We start from the raw sequence: 16664 nt of genomic DNA on the forward strand, positions 1-16664 counted from the left end.
TCGTTTTCTCTGTGTTTAGGGTCATCTGCCCCAGAAAAAGGATCCTGAAAAACCCCAAGCAGGTTCAATTGAGGTAAGCACCTTTGGTAGTACATGTGCTTTTAATCCTGCCATGAGAACACCATTGAATCCAAATTTCAGATTCTGTATCAGTGTTTTAATTTTACCTTCCAACTTCAACATTGGTCTGGCTCAGGCCAGTCTGGTCTCTGAGCTGAGTCGTTTTGAGGCTGAGTTGGACTCTGAGATCCAAGGCCTGGAGAGGACACTTTCCCAGAAGAAGCAGCGTCAAGGCTGGGGTGAGGTACTGAGCCCCCCTCCTGACTCTCTCCGCAAGCATCTCTTGAACCCCTATTTGTAGAATCCTCACCCACCCTCCCCCTCAAGCCCCTAAACCCAATGAGAGCTGAGTATCTCAACATTACCTCTATGCTTGACTTCTTTGACCCCCCCATACAGTAAATTGTTTTCACAGCCCTGGAATCACCTGCCTGCTTGCACTTGGACTGATCCACTCTTTTAATCCTGCCTGTCTCTCTTCCCACCTCAGCAAATGCAAATCTGCCTGCCAAAAAACTGAAGGCACTTTGATTTTTCTTTTTCTTGCATCACCGATCGAAGTCTATTTGCAGGGGCATGTGATTTGGAGCACCCCTTTGAAACCCGACAGTGCTTGTTGTAGTGAGACAAATGTTATGCTGTTCCTGTTATGTGATCAAATGTGCACCACACGCTTAACAGTGAGAGTTTAGACAAAGCAGCAGCGGTGTGTATGGAGCCCGAGGAGAATAGGACCCTGGGGATCTCTTGCTCCTTTGGGAGTGGTCAGCACCTTCACTTGGTCTGAGCTGTTGAGAGATCTGTGAGATACAGCAGACTGAGAGAGTTTCTGCAGGGAACAAACAGTTTATGTGCTTTCTACTTTCAGGAGGCCAGAGACAGGGATCCAGTATCTGCTCCAAAGACTAAGACTGCAGGCTACAGGTTAGTGACAGCACTAACACATGAGACCAGCTGCTTTCATGGGATTGCTTTTTACGCTTATCCTGCAAATGATCAATTGCAACTTGCGGGTCAAATGTGTTGCAGATTAACATTGTAAAGGAGTTTGTTGTAAATATGTTGCACAAATTCCAAAGCAGTGTGACATCACTGCTAGTCTTATTTCAATGAATGGAAAACCCACTGCAACAGTTTTCAATGTGGACACAAGAGGGAGCCACCTGAACCGTAAAGCTGAATTTCGTTTCACAGAAAACACTACACAGTAAAATCACCAGTGTAAAACTAACACTGCCAGTGTTGATTATACTGTGTAGCGACAAACCACACATTCAGTATATTTGACAGTACGCAAATACCATTCTGTATTTCTCAATGTTTAAAAAAATTAAATGAATCTTTTACACTTCTCAGGACTACTTAAAAATGTTTGTTTGATATTCTGGGCTTAGATCTCAATTCAATTAAATATATTTGAACCGCACTAAACCATAACATAACTTACCTTTATGCATTATACACGTGTAAGGTCTAGAAAAACTGGAATTTTACAAAAATCATACCCTTGAAAGGTGAAAACAATGCCATGAAATATTTTTTAGAAAATGTTAAGCTAATTTATGTCTTTTGAGCGTGGTGGACAAGCGGTTAGTGTGCTTGTTTCTAGAATGGAAGGTTCTCTGGTTCAAGACCAACATGCAGATCTATATATCGGATCTGCGGTGATGATGCCAAGTGAAAAAGGGAGGAACTGAAAGAAGTACAAGGGTTGATTGAAAAGTTTTGAGCCTGACCCAGAAAACGTAGGGCATGGATCTCCATCTTTCCCATGTTAGTTGTAACTAAGAAGAGAATGTAACAACAAAAAAACTGGCTGACTGAATGACTATTCCTTTGCATTAAATCACAGTATGTTTCATAAATATGTGCTTTTTCATGACAGTAGTGGTTAAATACTGAAGCATTTCTGTGTAATACATACAGTTCCTTTGGCTCTTAATGTTTCTTTCTGCTTATTTAGTGTTTATTGTCTTTATGCAACACTGTTGTTTGATTTCGTCTGTCATATAATGAAAGGCTAATATTACACAGAGAAATTAAATTCAGGGGACTTTTCAGCAATGAGCAAACCTAAAAGTTGCAAATGTATTTGCATTATTGATTTTATAGTGATTCAATTTTATTATATCGTGCATTTTGGTAGTACAAAAATTAGGTCTAAACCAGTCATGTTTTCTGAGCACAACACAGCCTTTTGAGTGTTATTTCATCAAAGAAGATTATTTTGGATTTGCTGTTTCAAGGAACCCTTTGATTGGACAGAATAACCATTAAAAATTGGCTAAAGGGCAAGGTTATCTAAGAAGGTGATTTGTTACAGCAGATGTTCCATGACAAAGCTGTTTAAGTTCATCAAGTTCAAGTACAGCATTTATGACTTCAAACAGCAGACAGAATTTCACATTTCTAACCATGCATGCCATGCATTCCCACAAGGTTCACCTGCAACAAAGGTCATCGTGTGTTGGGGGCGTTACTCAGAAAAGTAATATATTACATATTATTCATTAGTTTTAAAAATATAACGCAATGCTAAAATACCCTCAGCCATATGAGCATTGTGTTCTTTATAATTTGCAGTTGTTTAAATAATTTTTAGGATCCTGTTGTCTTACGTACAATTTGTACATGTTCAATAAAGCTCCTCTATCCATCAATCAATCAAAAACAATAAGTTTTAACAGCGTCTGCAGGAGGCCTTGTGTGTGTGTGTGTGTGAGTGTGACTGTGTACATGGGGTGAGACTAACGCACGGGTTGAGTGTGCAGTGTCGGCACAAACCATTTGGAGGATGGAGGTGTCAGCGGTAGGTTGCGAGTATGCTGTGGCCAAAAATGGCCTGAAGTAATAATAATAATAATACCTCCTTCATTGGGACATTGCCCTTGTAATATGAATTAACATAAGTTAATGGCACTTAGTTCATGTAATTCTCGAGGATTCACAGCTGCCCTGGTTCTTCTTTCCTGAAACTTGTGGCCATCAGCAAGACAAGCTTTTTTTTTTTTAAATTGAACACAATAAAACAGAATATAGAAAACACATACATCTTCTCATAGGGACTATGCACTTTCATACAAGAAAAGTGTACAAAGTACAGAGAAATATAAAGTAAGAATTACAAAACAAAAAGAAGAAAGAAAATGCAAGGACTGCCTAGAAAGCAAAATCTTGAGTATAATTCAAATAAGCAAGAAACAAGATATTTCCCCACAGATCTTTCTAGCTATTTTTGTTGGAGCAGCAAGACAAGCTGCACATACAAGAGATGTTCTGGGCTCGGCTCGGTTCGGCACGTTTGACAAGCTGGGTTAAAATGGTTTACGCTGACACCCCCATCCTCCGAATGGTTTGTGCCAACACTGCACACTCAACCCGTGGGTTAGTGTCACCCGTGTACATGAGCTTTTGACAAAATCGGAAGTTGTGCAAATCAAGGAATATTTGTAGATCACCCTCTGTGCATTTGCAGGTGTTAATATGACAAATTTAACTCCATAGGAAGTTAGCTTTGGGTTAGCGTGCATGCTACCATTCACAAAATGTCTTGTAAATTACTCTAGAGTTGTTACAAAAACATTTTCAGTTTTAGAAGTGTTTATTTCTCACTAGCCTTTACATAATATATGACAAAGAGGAGAAATGTACACACAAATGAACAAGTTTTGCAGCTAGCTATCAGCCTGTGATGTCACCACGCTAACGTCAGCAAAATAATAAGTTCAGAGGTGTTATTAAGCTCCAAAAACAGCTTTTTCAGTTTTAGAAGTGTTTATTTCTCGTTAGCTTTTTCATAATATATTAGAAACATGTATATAAACAGGGCTGGATCCAGAGTGAAAATCTGACAGATGCATTTTTGCCCAATGATAAAATAAAAATCATATGCGTTGTTGTGTGGGCCGCTGAAGAGGAGGTACTGCTGGCCCACCACCACCAGATGGCGCCCTGCTTGGAGTGCGGGCTCCAAGCACGAGAGGGCGTCGGAGCCGCGGGAGGTGACAGCTGTCACCTATTAACACCAGCTGTCACCCATCACCACCACTACAAAGACCGGACTGCAACTCCACCTCCTCGCCGAGAAATCTTCTACCATACAGGTAATTTCTCTGCAAACGTAACTCTGAATAATAGTCTGATCTCATTTGCAGCCTTTTTCCTGTGACGTGTTCCTTATCTGCTGTATTGGCGTTTGGTGTGGACTGCGACGGCTTCGCCTCCCACCCCAACCAGATAAGTGGTTTTCACAGGAGCTGTCCGAGTGTGTTATTGGAGGTGGAGGTTCTCCCTCCTTACTGAGTACAGACTGTGGGATTACTGAGTGTGCGACCTCACACTCATCAGGACTGTCTCTGTTCTCTGCCAGCAGTACCGGGTCTGACTGCTGAAGACAGCGGCCACCTGGGGCGCAGGGCTTGGCGGCTCCGGTGTTCTTCAGCTCCGTTGGTGGTGGAAGCTGTGTGGGATCCGGCTCTTCCCTCGCCAGGCGTCTTCTATCATCGAGCCTGCCCACACGTCACCTGGTGTATAATTGACATTCCACCATATTGTTATTGTCTGTACGTCGTTGTGCGATTCGCAACATTAAATTGTTACTTTTTGGCTTATCCATTGTCCGTTCATTAACGCCCCCTGTTGTGGGTCCGTGTCACGACACTTTCACAACATGCGTCTTGTTATTCAATAATCTTCATTCTTTTATTCGTGTGCAACATACACTGTCACACTTCTTTTAATATATTTATTATACTTCATGGACCATAGTGAACACTGCTTATTTGTATAAATATAATGTACTAAAAACAACAACACTATAACAAAAATTGACTGTAAACAGGATCAAATTTATTGCCAAAATCTTTAAATTATACCTGAATCTATATATGATTTTTTTTTTCAATTGATAAAATCAATAAAAATATGACTGCATATATTCTTAATAATAATATAGTGAAATACAGACAGTTCACAGAGGACATTTTCCATTGATACCAATCAAAAATAGAAACAGTCCAGCAGGTAAATGCATTACAATTGTACACATATCACAACTGTGATATGTGTACAATTGTAATGCATTTGTTTTAGTATATTTAGATTTTGTTGTGATTTGGCACTTTATAAACAGATTAAATTGAAATTGAATTGAGTTTCTTGTCTGTATTACAACGTTTGGAAAGAGGTGTCATTTTATTTAAAGCGGCAATTCATTTTGAAGTTATTAATTCCGAGTGGACTCAGTCTCGGCAGAGAGCCGCACAGCGTTTGGAGCTGTGACAACGGAACGGAGGACGATTCTTGTTTCTTGACTGCAACAAGACAGGAGTCCCAGTTAGTGACTTTAATCCACACAAAAGTGACTCACGGTATTTTAATGGCTTTGAGGGGGGTTAAGAAGCGGACTTGCTGTTTCTGAAGAGCAGCGAATCAAAGAACCAACAAGCTAGTGGATCGAAGCATTGCTTCAATGGTTCATGGCTTCAAAGTGGAGTCGCGCTGCAGAAACGGTTGATTACAGACCCGCTGCAGACCAAACCCTGAATATCCGACTTTATTTGTACGTCCTGTCAGATCCCGTTTTTTTAGATACACGGCACACGCTCACCCTCCGATGAGTGTGTTTGTGTACAAAACCAGCTCTCCGTTTGTGGGGTCCGACCTTCGTGTCTCCACGGGTATTACCCGGCAGGGCTGCACAAAGGCTGTTCAAGCTGGTGGCGAGGAGATTCGTCTAGCTGCTCACTGCCTCCATCCGGACGTCCACCCCGCTGAAGCTGATCTCGCACCCCGGTCGAATAGCCTTCTCAGGAACCAGGATACGAACCGGCCACGCCCGTTAACGGCAGCTCTCCTCTTATGGCTCAGGGCTCTTGGAATGTTGCTAGATTTTAACTTTAGTGACTCGTACAGCGAGTCCCCAGGATGTGTTATTTTCATTAAAAACCAGACTAACCTTTTAGAGCCTTTTGATGTTGTACACCCAATAAACTTTAACTCCTTCTGCTCCATATCACTGCGTTGTGTGCTCCTCCCACACAAGTGCAGGGCGGCTGTGAAACTTCCTTTTAACAAAACATATCCAATCACTGCAGCAATAATAAGTCCTATTATGATTAACAGATAGGGCCAAAGATATCCAAACAAATGTCCAATCCAACCAGTCACCATTTCGAGACCTTCTTTAATGACTTCTCCGGCCTCTGCAGCGAAACTGGTGATAATTCCTCTAGCTATTATTTGCGTTCTTTCCCACCAAGAACATTCATGCTGACCTCTTCCTTTTCCACAGCTCAACCAATGTTCTGCAGGCGATTCACATGTACCATTATTGTAAATCCGATTGGGTCCCAACCATTCGTAACCGACAAGTTGTCATCCTTCACATAGACTTTTCTTGAAGGCGTATCCTTCCTCAAGCATTATCAAAGCATCACCAACAAATGGCACTATGTGGCCTAGGACCTGCTTCCTTTTCGACATTCCATGTCCCAGGACAGCCTTGGCACATCCAACGTTGGGTGGAAAAGCTCTTATCTATACGCCAGCTCTGTCCTTCTCCCAAACTGTTAGATGGCCGTAAGTGTCATACTCGCCGTCATAGTAAGCATCACAATATTCTTCCCAGCCAGGAACATTTCTACAACTTTGGCGGGCAAGGCTTATCGTGCATGTGGTATTAAGTCTATTACAAATCATTTTCCAGGGCCGTGGCGTAACATAAGGGTTTGGTCTCCAGAGTACACTGGACCAAGTAGCTCTGTCTCTGGAGTAGACCGTGGCGATGTATTGATATTTAACCCAATAATTATTACTTTGATCCAAACAGGGGAATACCCAATCTTCAACTTCATATTTCTCCATTCCCCACCAGTCTAACTCCTTCCTGCCATGCTTGAAGGGTCCCCTTAATGGTTGGAATCTGTAACAACTGTGTACAGTTATATACCCATCTTAGCCAATTCCCTGTCTTAATTTGGTCTATGGGACATCGGGGGGATTTACCAGAACCTTCAGCCAAATTATTATGGTATTCTGTCTCATGTAAGCTTCCATAAATTCTATTCGCCACGCATTGATCAATTTTGCTAAATCCATCTGAGGTACCGACCTTAGCTCATCAGGCTTTGGTAGTTTTTGCACATAGAATTTTGCTTTATGTGGACCCCGCAAACTATGCCCAGTCCACGTGTATCCCTTCGGAAAATTCCCCTCAAAATGTATCAGTGGAACACTCCAGACCCACGATAAAGTGTCATTAAGCCATTCATCATATTTTGCCTCCTGTTTCTGTTTCCAAGTAATCCTATTTATCAAATCAATGACTGGTGCAAGCACCATGTAATTTTGAGATTTACATCCAATAGGTCGATTCCAATAACATCTATCTAATTTTGCTACTTTTTCTTTTACACAATAATCATGAATCTTCTTCCATCTATTTTTAGCCGCGTTATCAATACTTTTAACTTTTGATTCTAATACTTGCTGGGTATCTTGTGTTGGCGATGTAGGGAGTGGTTTGGTTTTTCCCTGTGTTGGTGATATCTTTGTGGATCCCACCAATGCTGCTGGTGAGACGGCGGTTGGTTTGGAATATGGTATCCCTGCTCTCATGCCGGTAGCGTTGTTCAACGGAGGGACTATTGTAGATGTAGTATCCACTTTCGGCACTCTGCTGCAGGTGTTGTCACAGGTGAGGTTATAATTACCCCAATGTTTCCAGGTAGGCATTATCATTCTGCAAACATCATGTCTTGGTAATGCTAGAAAAACAGCTTCTTTTTCCCAATATCCTGCTCGCTAGCCCAGCAGTACTCTGCATCCCCATGAGCAATACCAGGCTGGCTCGCCAGGTTCAGGTCTTATCCAGGTGCAGCCTACTTCTCTTCGCTCTGTTTGTTTCAACCGTAAGATAGTTGCCACGATAATCTCTTGATCCCTCACTTGTAGGTTTTGAAGGATGTCTGCTCCGGTGGTCAGGTTGTAATTGGTGGTGATGGTTGGAAATTCCCCACTGTCGTTCAAGTATTGCAGCCAATTAGTCTTTTGCATCTGCTGGGTTAGGTTCTTCATCTTTGCCCATTTCTCTGTAGAATTCTGGTCCCATATCATGTAGATGTTTCTTGATTCAACTCCCCAACATGTCTGTTGGAAAGTTTTAGTTGTTGCGTACTGGACCCTGATATGGGTTAAGGTCCAGGGCGTACTACCATAGTGGTACAGGATAGCTAGAAGTACAGGAATGCCGACTAATAATGCTGTAAGTCTGGCCATCCAACTCCAACACTGGAGGCACTTTTTCTTCCATGGCTGGCTTTGTTGCTGCTGCTTTCTTCCAACATTTTCGTAGTAGAATTCACTTGGTACTGGTGGCAGCGGCTCCAGCTTTTGGGGTCGTTGCAGCAGTGGCATTTCTATGCCAAGCTCCTCTTCTCTTGGTCTTTCGTTGATTCTTTGAGTTTGCGTGGTGATCACGCTGCCTTCCCGTGGTTCTTCCATCTCGGAGATAGATGATCTTAGGTGCTGTTGTTTGTCTCGTGCTCCCAACAGAGACGTTTGATGCTCGTTGCTGAAGAAGGGTGACTAACAAGGGAGATGGCCATGGGAGTCTAATATCTAGTCCTCGCCACGCCCATTTCCAAGTGACGACTGTCACCTCCTTCATTTCAGGCGGTGGTCCCTGGGGTGTGTAGAAACACTGTGAAGATGCAGGATTCAACTCTCTACGTAGGTGCAAGATATCCTCATAGGCGTCCCAATATGCCGTTCCACTGTAGACATATTGCGCCATCACAGAGTACAGAGGAGTTGATCTCCAAAATAGTCCTCTTCCCGACTTTATGCTAAGTCGTATCAGTATAGCCTTTGGGGGTTGCCAAAGCCCCACTAGTACTCTGGTTCGCCATCCACTGCTAATAGGTGGGAGACTTCCGCCTTTCTCGACGTCAAGGTGCTGTACTGTCATGCATATTGGTAAAGTTTGGTTCTCAATCAAACAAAAAGTTGAACGTGCCTCTTGTAGTTGAAGTCTTTTAAACATATAGGGACTACTGGTCCAAATCTGGAAAGATCCAAGCCAAATATCCACATACATTCCCTGTAATGGATCAACATAATTAGGTCCCCACCTTATTTTAAACCTGTAGCCCCTTTTCTGTACATGCACTACGTTCAAGATGCAGGGATATGAGTCTGGACACCGGGGAATTGGGTAAAACTTCCATCCGACCCCAGGGCAATTCCAGTGTTGTCCAACTTTGTCCACAATAGCTTCCAGAGGAGTGTATATTCCAGGCTCTGCAAGATCAGCAGTCCTTTTACATGAATCATTATCTACAAAGTATCCTCCTGTTCCCAGCAACCATCCTTTCTCTTTGTAATCCTTTTGTGGCCAGCTTAAACATATTTTCTTGTAGGGTAAGTCCAAGTATGGTGTAAGTCCTCCAGGCCCGGACCGTAGACTATTTACATTATTTTCATCCAGTTTGAAGGTCCGCAGCATGATTCAGAGTGAGTTGTCACTCCGCCATCAGTCTCCTTCTCTTTCTGCCAAGATGCACCACCATAGGGAATAGTTGTTGTCTCTTAAAGAGATGAGTGTAGATGGGAGATGGGTGCTTAAGTTCTGAATCCATTCCTTTCCACGCCCACTTCCACATCGTAACAATTATCCTGTCAGGTTTAGGGAGGGGTCCCTCAGGGATCCTCTGTACCTGATGTGGGGGTACATAGTCCCATAGATCTTGCCAATGCTGCCAAAACTGGTTTCCAGAATACCTGGTTTGTGATAAGGCTAGATAAAGGGGAACTATAGGCTTCTCTTCTTGATCCTTGGGCTCAATTTGAAGCTGAATCTTCCTTGCTTGACAACAGTTCCAGACTCCTCTTTTGTACAGGTAGAAGAAGTCTTGATTTACAAAAATCGTTGGTATGGTTGGGGGTAGGCAGCTCATACAGGCCCGGGGTTGATCGACAACTCTCAAATTTAATGTCTGGTTATCTAAAACATGATATCTTGGGTCTTGCAGTCGTCTGTTCAATTGACGTCGCATGTTGAGGCTTGTCGTCCAGATCAAGCACTGGTTAAGGTATATTTCAACATAGACTCCTTGGAGTGGCTCAACGTAATTAATCCCCCATCTCAATGTGAATTCAGGTCTTTGAGTTGTAGGTAAACCACATTTAATATCCAAGGGTAGGTGTCTGGACATCTTGGAACTGATTGGGGTATTCTTCGGTGTCCTATTATGTACCAACGCCGCAGACTTTCCTCGCTAAGCACTCGTTCAGCAAGTACTTTTTGTCCTGTGGTCTCGGTTAAGTCGGCATCTCTTTTATATTCATAATTTGAGACATAATATCCATTAGATGCTAGTTCCCAATCTTCTTCTTCAAAATCTTTTTCTGGCCAATTTAAGTATAGTTTCTCAGCATCAAAGCCACATTGTATGTAGGGTCCAAGTCTTCCTCAATTATTAATAATGGGTACTCTATTTACATCTGGTCCTTGCGACATTTTGCAAACAGCCGTTCTTCTTACTTCTTCCTTATCCCGCGGAAAATGGAGGGAAACATCCAGCGACTCTGAGACTTTCTTGATTTTCCCTCACCTTGAGTCGGTTGGTGTAACGACTGCTGCTGTTCCTCCAGGAGGTCAACATGTGCTCCGATAGAATAAACCCCCACATAGGGAACCAACACCATCAGCACTGTGAGCCGCACCTTAAGTGTTTGGTCCGGCCTACTAGGAGTGTCCGCTCTGCTAGCCACTCCCCCCATAGATTGTATCCTCCTCTTTCTCACCCATTCTTCAGGTGTCACGTGATACTCGGCTGACTTCTTCTTCGGTTTTGCTGCTTTATTTCCCCAGGCGTCTAATCCAGTGGTAAAATAATACATGAGGGTTTCTCTGCCCCCTTTTTCTTGTGGCACCTCTTCTGCATCTTCCAGTGGAATTTCTGGGTTTTTTAGAACTTCTTGTATCAATTTGGCCCAAGTTGTCAATTCCCAAGGGCCAATCCATCCTTCTTCTTGGGCTTTTTGCTGTTGATCATCTGTCAGTCCTCCCATCATGTCTGTATATCCGGGTCGCTCCGGATCTCTATACACTCTGAACACTAGTGGAATTTGCACTGTGTCTATTGGAGGGTCATATGTTTGCCCATATTCTGGACCATGGGACCAACTTTGATGTATAGCTTCATGCAACAAAGACGGCTTTCGCTCACCACCTCCTACAGCTTGGTCACTTCCTCCTGCTCTAGTTGTTTCCAACATCAAATAGACACTTGGTGCCGCTGGACTCACGTCACCGCTGCCTTGATTCCCTTCTGCTTGATCAAGTGCAACTGTTGCTGCAGGATTAGCCCAACAGGCTTCATCGGTGTGAAAGGTCCTCAGGGGGTCCAAAAACCTTCTCACTTGCCATCCGTCTGCTCTTGCCACATGCAGTAGTCTTCCCATATGAGTTCTTGCTTTACACACCAGGCAATACTCGATCGTATGTCCATTCCAATAGCATGAGCACACCTGCATATCCACATTGTCTCCACGTATGTCCCACTGGGTGTAAAAGACCATTCTTGGCAACTGCGTTAGTTGGCATAACCCACATACTAGTGCATCCAAAACCTTCACCGGCTTGTGAAGTATTTGCTTGAACTCATTTTTTGCCCCACTTGGAATTGGGGGTTTTCTAACCCCAGGTCCCGACCATTGGACCGTCAGCTGTACTTCTTCGCGGCAAATCACACAGTGATTTTCAACTCTTTTCCATTGTAATAACTCCTTTTCATGAGATAAAAATCCTTTCTTTGCATGATATAGTATCCTCAGGGCTCTGCCTGCCCAGAGGTCATTTCTTGTTCTTCTTAAGGCAACCACCCCATTGACAGTGGCCATTCTGACGAAGGGTGGAAGATCTTGGGTGTTTTTGGCCATGTTTTGCTCCTGGTTTCGTCTAGTTAGGAGTTGGCTTCAGCTGCTCCACTCCTTGGATTCCCTCCTTCTTCAACTCTACTGTGTTGCTGTCCAGTATCTTCACTACTGTATCTGTGGTCTCATACTTAGGTTTAACAGCAGTGTTGGTTAGGTGATCTCGAGCTCTCACCCACACCTTCTGCCCAACCTTAAATGGGATCTTTGGTTCTGGTTCTCTGTCCCTTTTAGTCTGACTCCGCCCTACTTCCGGTGTCGAAAATGGGTGTTGGTTCAGTTCTTGCGAAGGGGTGGGCCTGCCGGCACGATGGCGGTCATTCAGGGTCTGTCCAATTTCCAGGGCCTTAGTACTCCATTCCTTCGTGTTAGCATTCTTCCCAATCCAGTTTTTCACCAGTCCAATAGCCCTTTCCACAACTCCATTTGCTTGAGGAGTGTATGGGGGCGAGTAAATTCTCATTACTCCATTTTTCTGGCACCACTGGTCGACCTGAGCATTATGGAAATGTGTCCCATTGTCCGTTCTCAGCTCCCTAGGTATCCCCAGATTTGTACACACTTGATCCAACATGCTGATCACACTGCTGCCGTTGGCTTTTCTCACAGGCTTAACAGTCACATAGCCCGACATAGAGTCCACAAGCACCAACAGATACTTTTCTCCTTTCTTACCGGTCACCCCCATGGGCCCGGCAACATCCATGCATACTGATCCCCATGGAACAGTACTCTTTATGGTGAAACCATCCACCCTTTGTCCTCGTCGTCCTACATTGTATCGACCACATACTTCACAGTCTTTAAGGACTCGGCAGACTTGGTTTCTCGGAATCCAAAGTTGCAGCTTCTCCAGCTCCTTCTGTGTGGGAATGGTGCCTGCATGGCCAAGCGCTTCATGTACAGCCAGCACCACTTTTTTCACGGACTCTTTTGGAACTACCGTTCCCTTGGGTGTCTGTTCCCACTTCTCGATCCCGACAACGACGACTTTTCTCAGCTGCACATAGCGGTCCACTTCTTCGTTCCCACTCCAGTGTGCTCCTTCTTTGACATGGGCCTTCTGATGTACCACATCTAAGTCCATTGTTAGCCTTAACTCGGCTATTTTCCTCCACAAATCCATATGAGCTACAGGCTTCCCCTTAGCTCCCTCGAATCCATTTTCTTCCCAAATGGATAAGTCCTCTTTCAGGGCTTGTGTGCAGTAATGACTGTCTGTAACCACTTTAGCCCTTTTTACTCTCCTCTTGCTTAACTCCAAGAGTCCTTCCAGTATTGCTGTAACTTCTCCGGCTTGGGCACTCCCTGGCGTTTGACCTTTTTGACGATATTTCTCCTTATCTTGATACTTCAGAATATAGCCCCAATAAGCTATATTGTCTGTACCCTTCTTCGACCCATCAGTGTACATAGTCCAGTCGTATGGCTCCATAGGGAGTTGCCTCTCCTTCGGCAACTTTTTTGTCACCGACTGTTTTGGCCCAATTTCCAGCTCAGGGTCTAGCAGGATGTCCTCCTACCTTCCCCATCTGGCATTTGTGGCTTTAGTACTCTCAATAGTTCCTTTCCTTAGGACCCGGTGGACTTGGCTTTGAGTGATAACTTTTATTCCCTGACCTTGTGCAAGTTCTTTTAACGCACTCCAATATCTAGCCAGGACTGCCAGTTCTTTTGCTTCCGGTGGATATTTTCTCTCAATCGAAGACAGAGTATAGCTCCACAAAGTTACCATACCCCCTCCTTCGTTGCTCACTTTTACCACCGAATCCTCTTCTTCACAGCTTATTTCGGCTAACAGACGAGTAGTCAGACTACGCGGCTCCAACCTAACTGCATCTTGAATGGCTTTCTTTAGCTTTTCCAAGCAATCCTGATCTGTAGCTGTCCAAATCCATTGCTTTTGCTCTTATCCATTAGGTTTCTTCTTGAGACGAGCATAAAGGGGCTTTGCGTATCTCTGATAGTGTGGAACGTGATCTCTCACATAGTTACACAATCCCAATATTTTCTGTAGGTCATTCTCAGATTGCGGTGGTTTAATCTGACTCAATTTTTCTCGGTATACTTCTGAGAGTCCCAGGTCTGATGATACCTGGAATCCCAAATAGTTAACCTTGAATTGTCCAAACTGACATTTCTTCAGGTTGAGTTTTAATCCAGCTTCTGTGAGCTTCTGAATCACCTTTTGCAGCCGCATTAGGTGTTCATTTTCATCATCATCATCTGCGATAAACACATCATCGATGTAAACTGTTACTCCCAGATCTTTTAATACAGTATTTCCATTACTGCTGCTTGGAACACATTTGGTGAATTTCTGTATCCCTGCGGGAGTCGTTGCCACACATAACTTTTCCCTTTATGTGTGAATGCTGTCTTCCCTTGTGACTGTTTTGCTAATCGCAGGGAAAAGAATCCATTTGCCAGATCAATGCATGATTTGTATATGAGCGTTTTCAGTGCTCCTTGGGGATTTATCAAGCTCGCTCTATTGGCTATTGTTCGTCGATTGAGAGCCTTGAAGTTGATTACTGGTCTCCAGCCTCCTCCTGCCAACTCTGGCTTCTTAACTGCTTGGATGGGGCTGTTAGTGATCGGATTCAATTCCACTTGAATGATCCCCAAAGCTTCCAATTCTTTTACTATTTTATCCATTTCTTCAACCGCTCCAGGGTTCAAGGGATATTGTCGCACCGGTGGATGTACTCCTCCTTCGATGACATGAATGTATTTAGCCCCCAAATCTCCACAATCATTTTTAAATCATGCTACTTTAGCTTTGGAGATAATTTCCCTCAATTTTTCTTTCCCTGCTTCAGAGAAATCACTTTCTTCAATCTTTTCTTCTGTGACAGCTGGTACATCCGCTTCTTTGTACCAGCTTACCGGACTCTTTCCAATTGGAGTCATATCCATTCGTACAACTCTTGCTTGTAATTTTTTCACTCGTCGTCTTATTAGATTTCGAAGCCTTTTGGGCCGATGCAATTCTCTCAAATCCTTGACTGTTATCAAATTAAAGGGGCCTTTTATCCAAACTACCCCTTTCCATATTCCAAATGGTCTTTTCTCCGTTGCTGCATTTGCATACTGGATCAGTAGGTATCCTTTGGTCTCGAGGCTTCTGCGGGTCATGGACACCTCTGCTCCCGTGTCCACCAGGTACGGTTCTCCATCCACATCAGTGTAGATATTGTCCCCCTCCCAGTAGGCATGGTCTAGCGTGACCCGCGCCTCCAAAGCCATTATTTCTTCTGCCCTCCAGCCGCCGCTGAGGCTTGGCGGACTTCCTGGAGGGCTTTCCTTTGTTCTGGAGTTAATTTGTCGTACTCCTCTTTAGGGAGATAGCCACCACTACGAGGTGCAGGTGTAGGTCGTGATTGTGGTGGTGGAGGTGGTGGACCTCTCGGCCGAGAGCTCCATTGTCCAGCTGGAGGCCTTTGATTATTCCTCTGTGGTGTTTGATGCGGCTGAGGAGGTGGTGGTTTAGGCACTGAATTTCTTTTCTCCACTCCCACCGGTTTTTGTCCTGATCTCGGTGTGCTCTCTTTCTTTCTCTTTTCTTCATAGAATTGCTGCTCCAGATCCCAGCTCTTCACCACCGCGTCCATTTGTGGGACTGTAGTGCCGTCTGTGGGCATTTTCACAAAGGTTATCTCCCCTCTTCTTCCCTTAGTGACCTCTCTCAGTGCCCTAACATAGCGTTGTGGCAAAATCGTCTGTTTTAGCCCATGCCACAGTTGAACTAATGTTTGACCTTTGTCTAGTCCAGCTTTAGCTCGAGCAATATGGGAATCTTCATCATTGGGATCTTCCAACACTAACCTGGCATAATGGTTTCATGCTGGTTCACCCCGACTGATGGGTTGACTGGTAACTTGGGCCAGCCACATAGATTTATCCTCTTCGCTGTTAGAAGCTCTGTCAATAAGGGGCCACACTTCTTTCAAATAGTCCTTTAGGTCTTCATTTGGTTCTTTCTCTCTCACCAGCATCTTTCATTTCTTGAATTCCCGGAATTCCCTGCCGTCTGCTTGAATTTCAGCTTGAATTGCTGGCAGACTTTGCTCTCTAGATCCAGCAGGAAAGTCCTGATTTGGGAGGCTCGCTTGTAATCCTGACGATGGTGGAATTGTTTCTCCCTCATCATCCAGATTTTCTTCATTGGTTTCTCTCAACACTTGCCGTGACCAGCGTAAAACTGCTGTTTTTAGTTTTCTCAACATCACATCATGGGCAACGCCTAAATAGGCGACTCTGAAGTTATTTGTTAACTCTTTACAGGCAGTCAGTGTAGGATAGAAGGGCCACATTAGTATATTAGCCCACTCTCCAACAGTGGCTGTTACCTCGAGAGCTTTCTTTTCATCTTGTCGTTCAATCCACTCTTCTGGGATGTCATATTCAGTCTGTCCAACTTCTGGAGCATAGGCTTGTCGCTTATCCCGGGTCTCCACTGGGTTAACCCTGATATCTCTTGCAATTCTCTCTGACGCTACACGCACATTATACACCCCAACTTCTTTCTTTCGTCCTCTGTAGCATCCAGTTCATAGTTCTGGGCGTGAGACTTCTCTTTCCCCTACCACAGATAGCGGTTCGTCCTCTTCCGAGTCTTGTGGATTGATCTCCTCTTCAGACTCTCTTTCCTGGTCCTCATCCAT

General features: G+C 44.1%; 1 protein-coding gene across 7 annotated transcripts in view; it reads left to right on the top strand.

Annotated features, from left to right (window-relative positions):
• The window catches only part of sorbs3 (sorbin and SH3 domain containing 3), a 118998-nt gene that overhangs the window by 69298 nt on the left and 33036 nt on the right, over positions 1–16664 (top strand). For 3 of the 7 annotated variants that reach the window (XM_034169920.1, XM_034169919.1, XM_034169921.1), the window contains exons 10-11: positions 20–304; positions 929–984. In XM_034169920.1, the coding sequence (XP_034025811.1) occupies positions 20–304; positions 929–984 (341 nt within the window). The remainder of the gene's footprint in view (positions 1–19; positions 305–928; positions 985–16664) is intronic. The other 4 variants (XM_034169922.1, XM_034169923.1, XM_034169924.1 and 1 more) reach the window with 2 other exon arrangements.

The sequence above is a fragment of the Thalassophryne amazonica genome, chromosome 5 (assembly GCF_902500255.1).
Source record: "Thalassophryne amazonica chromosome 5, fThaAma1.1, whole genome shotgun sequence".
NCBI classification, from domain to species: Eukaryota; Metazoa; Chordata; class Actinopteri; order Batrachoidiformes; family Batrachoididae; genus Thalassophryne; species Thalassophryne amazonica.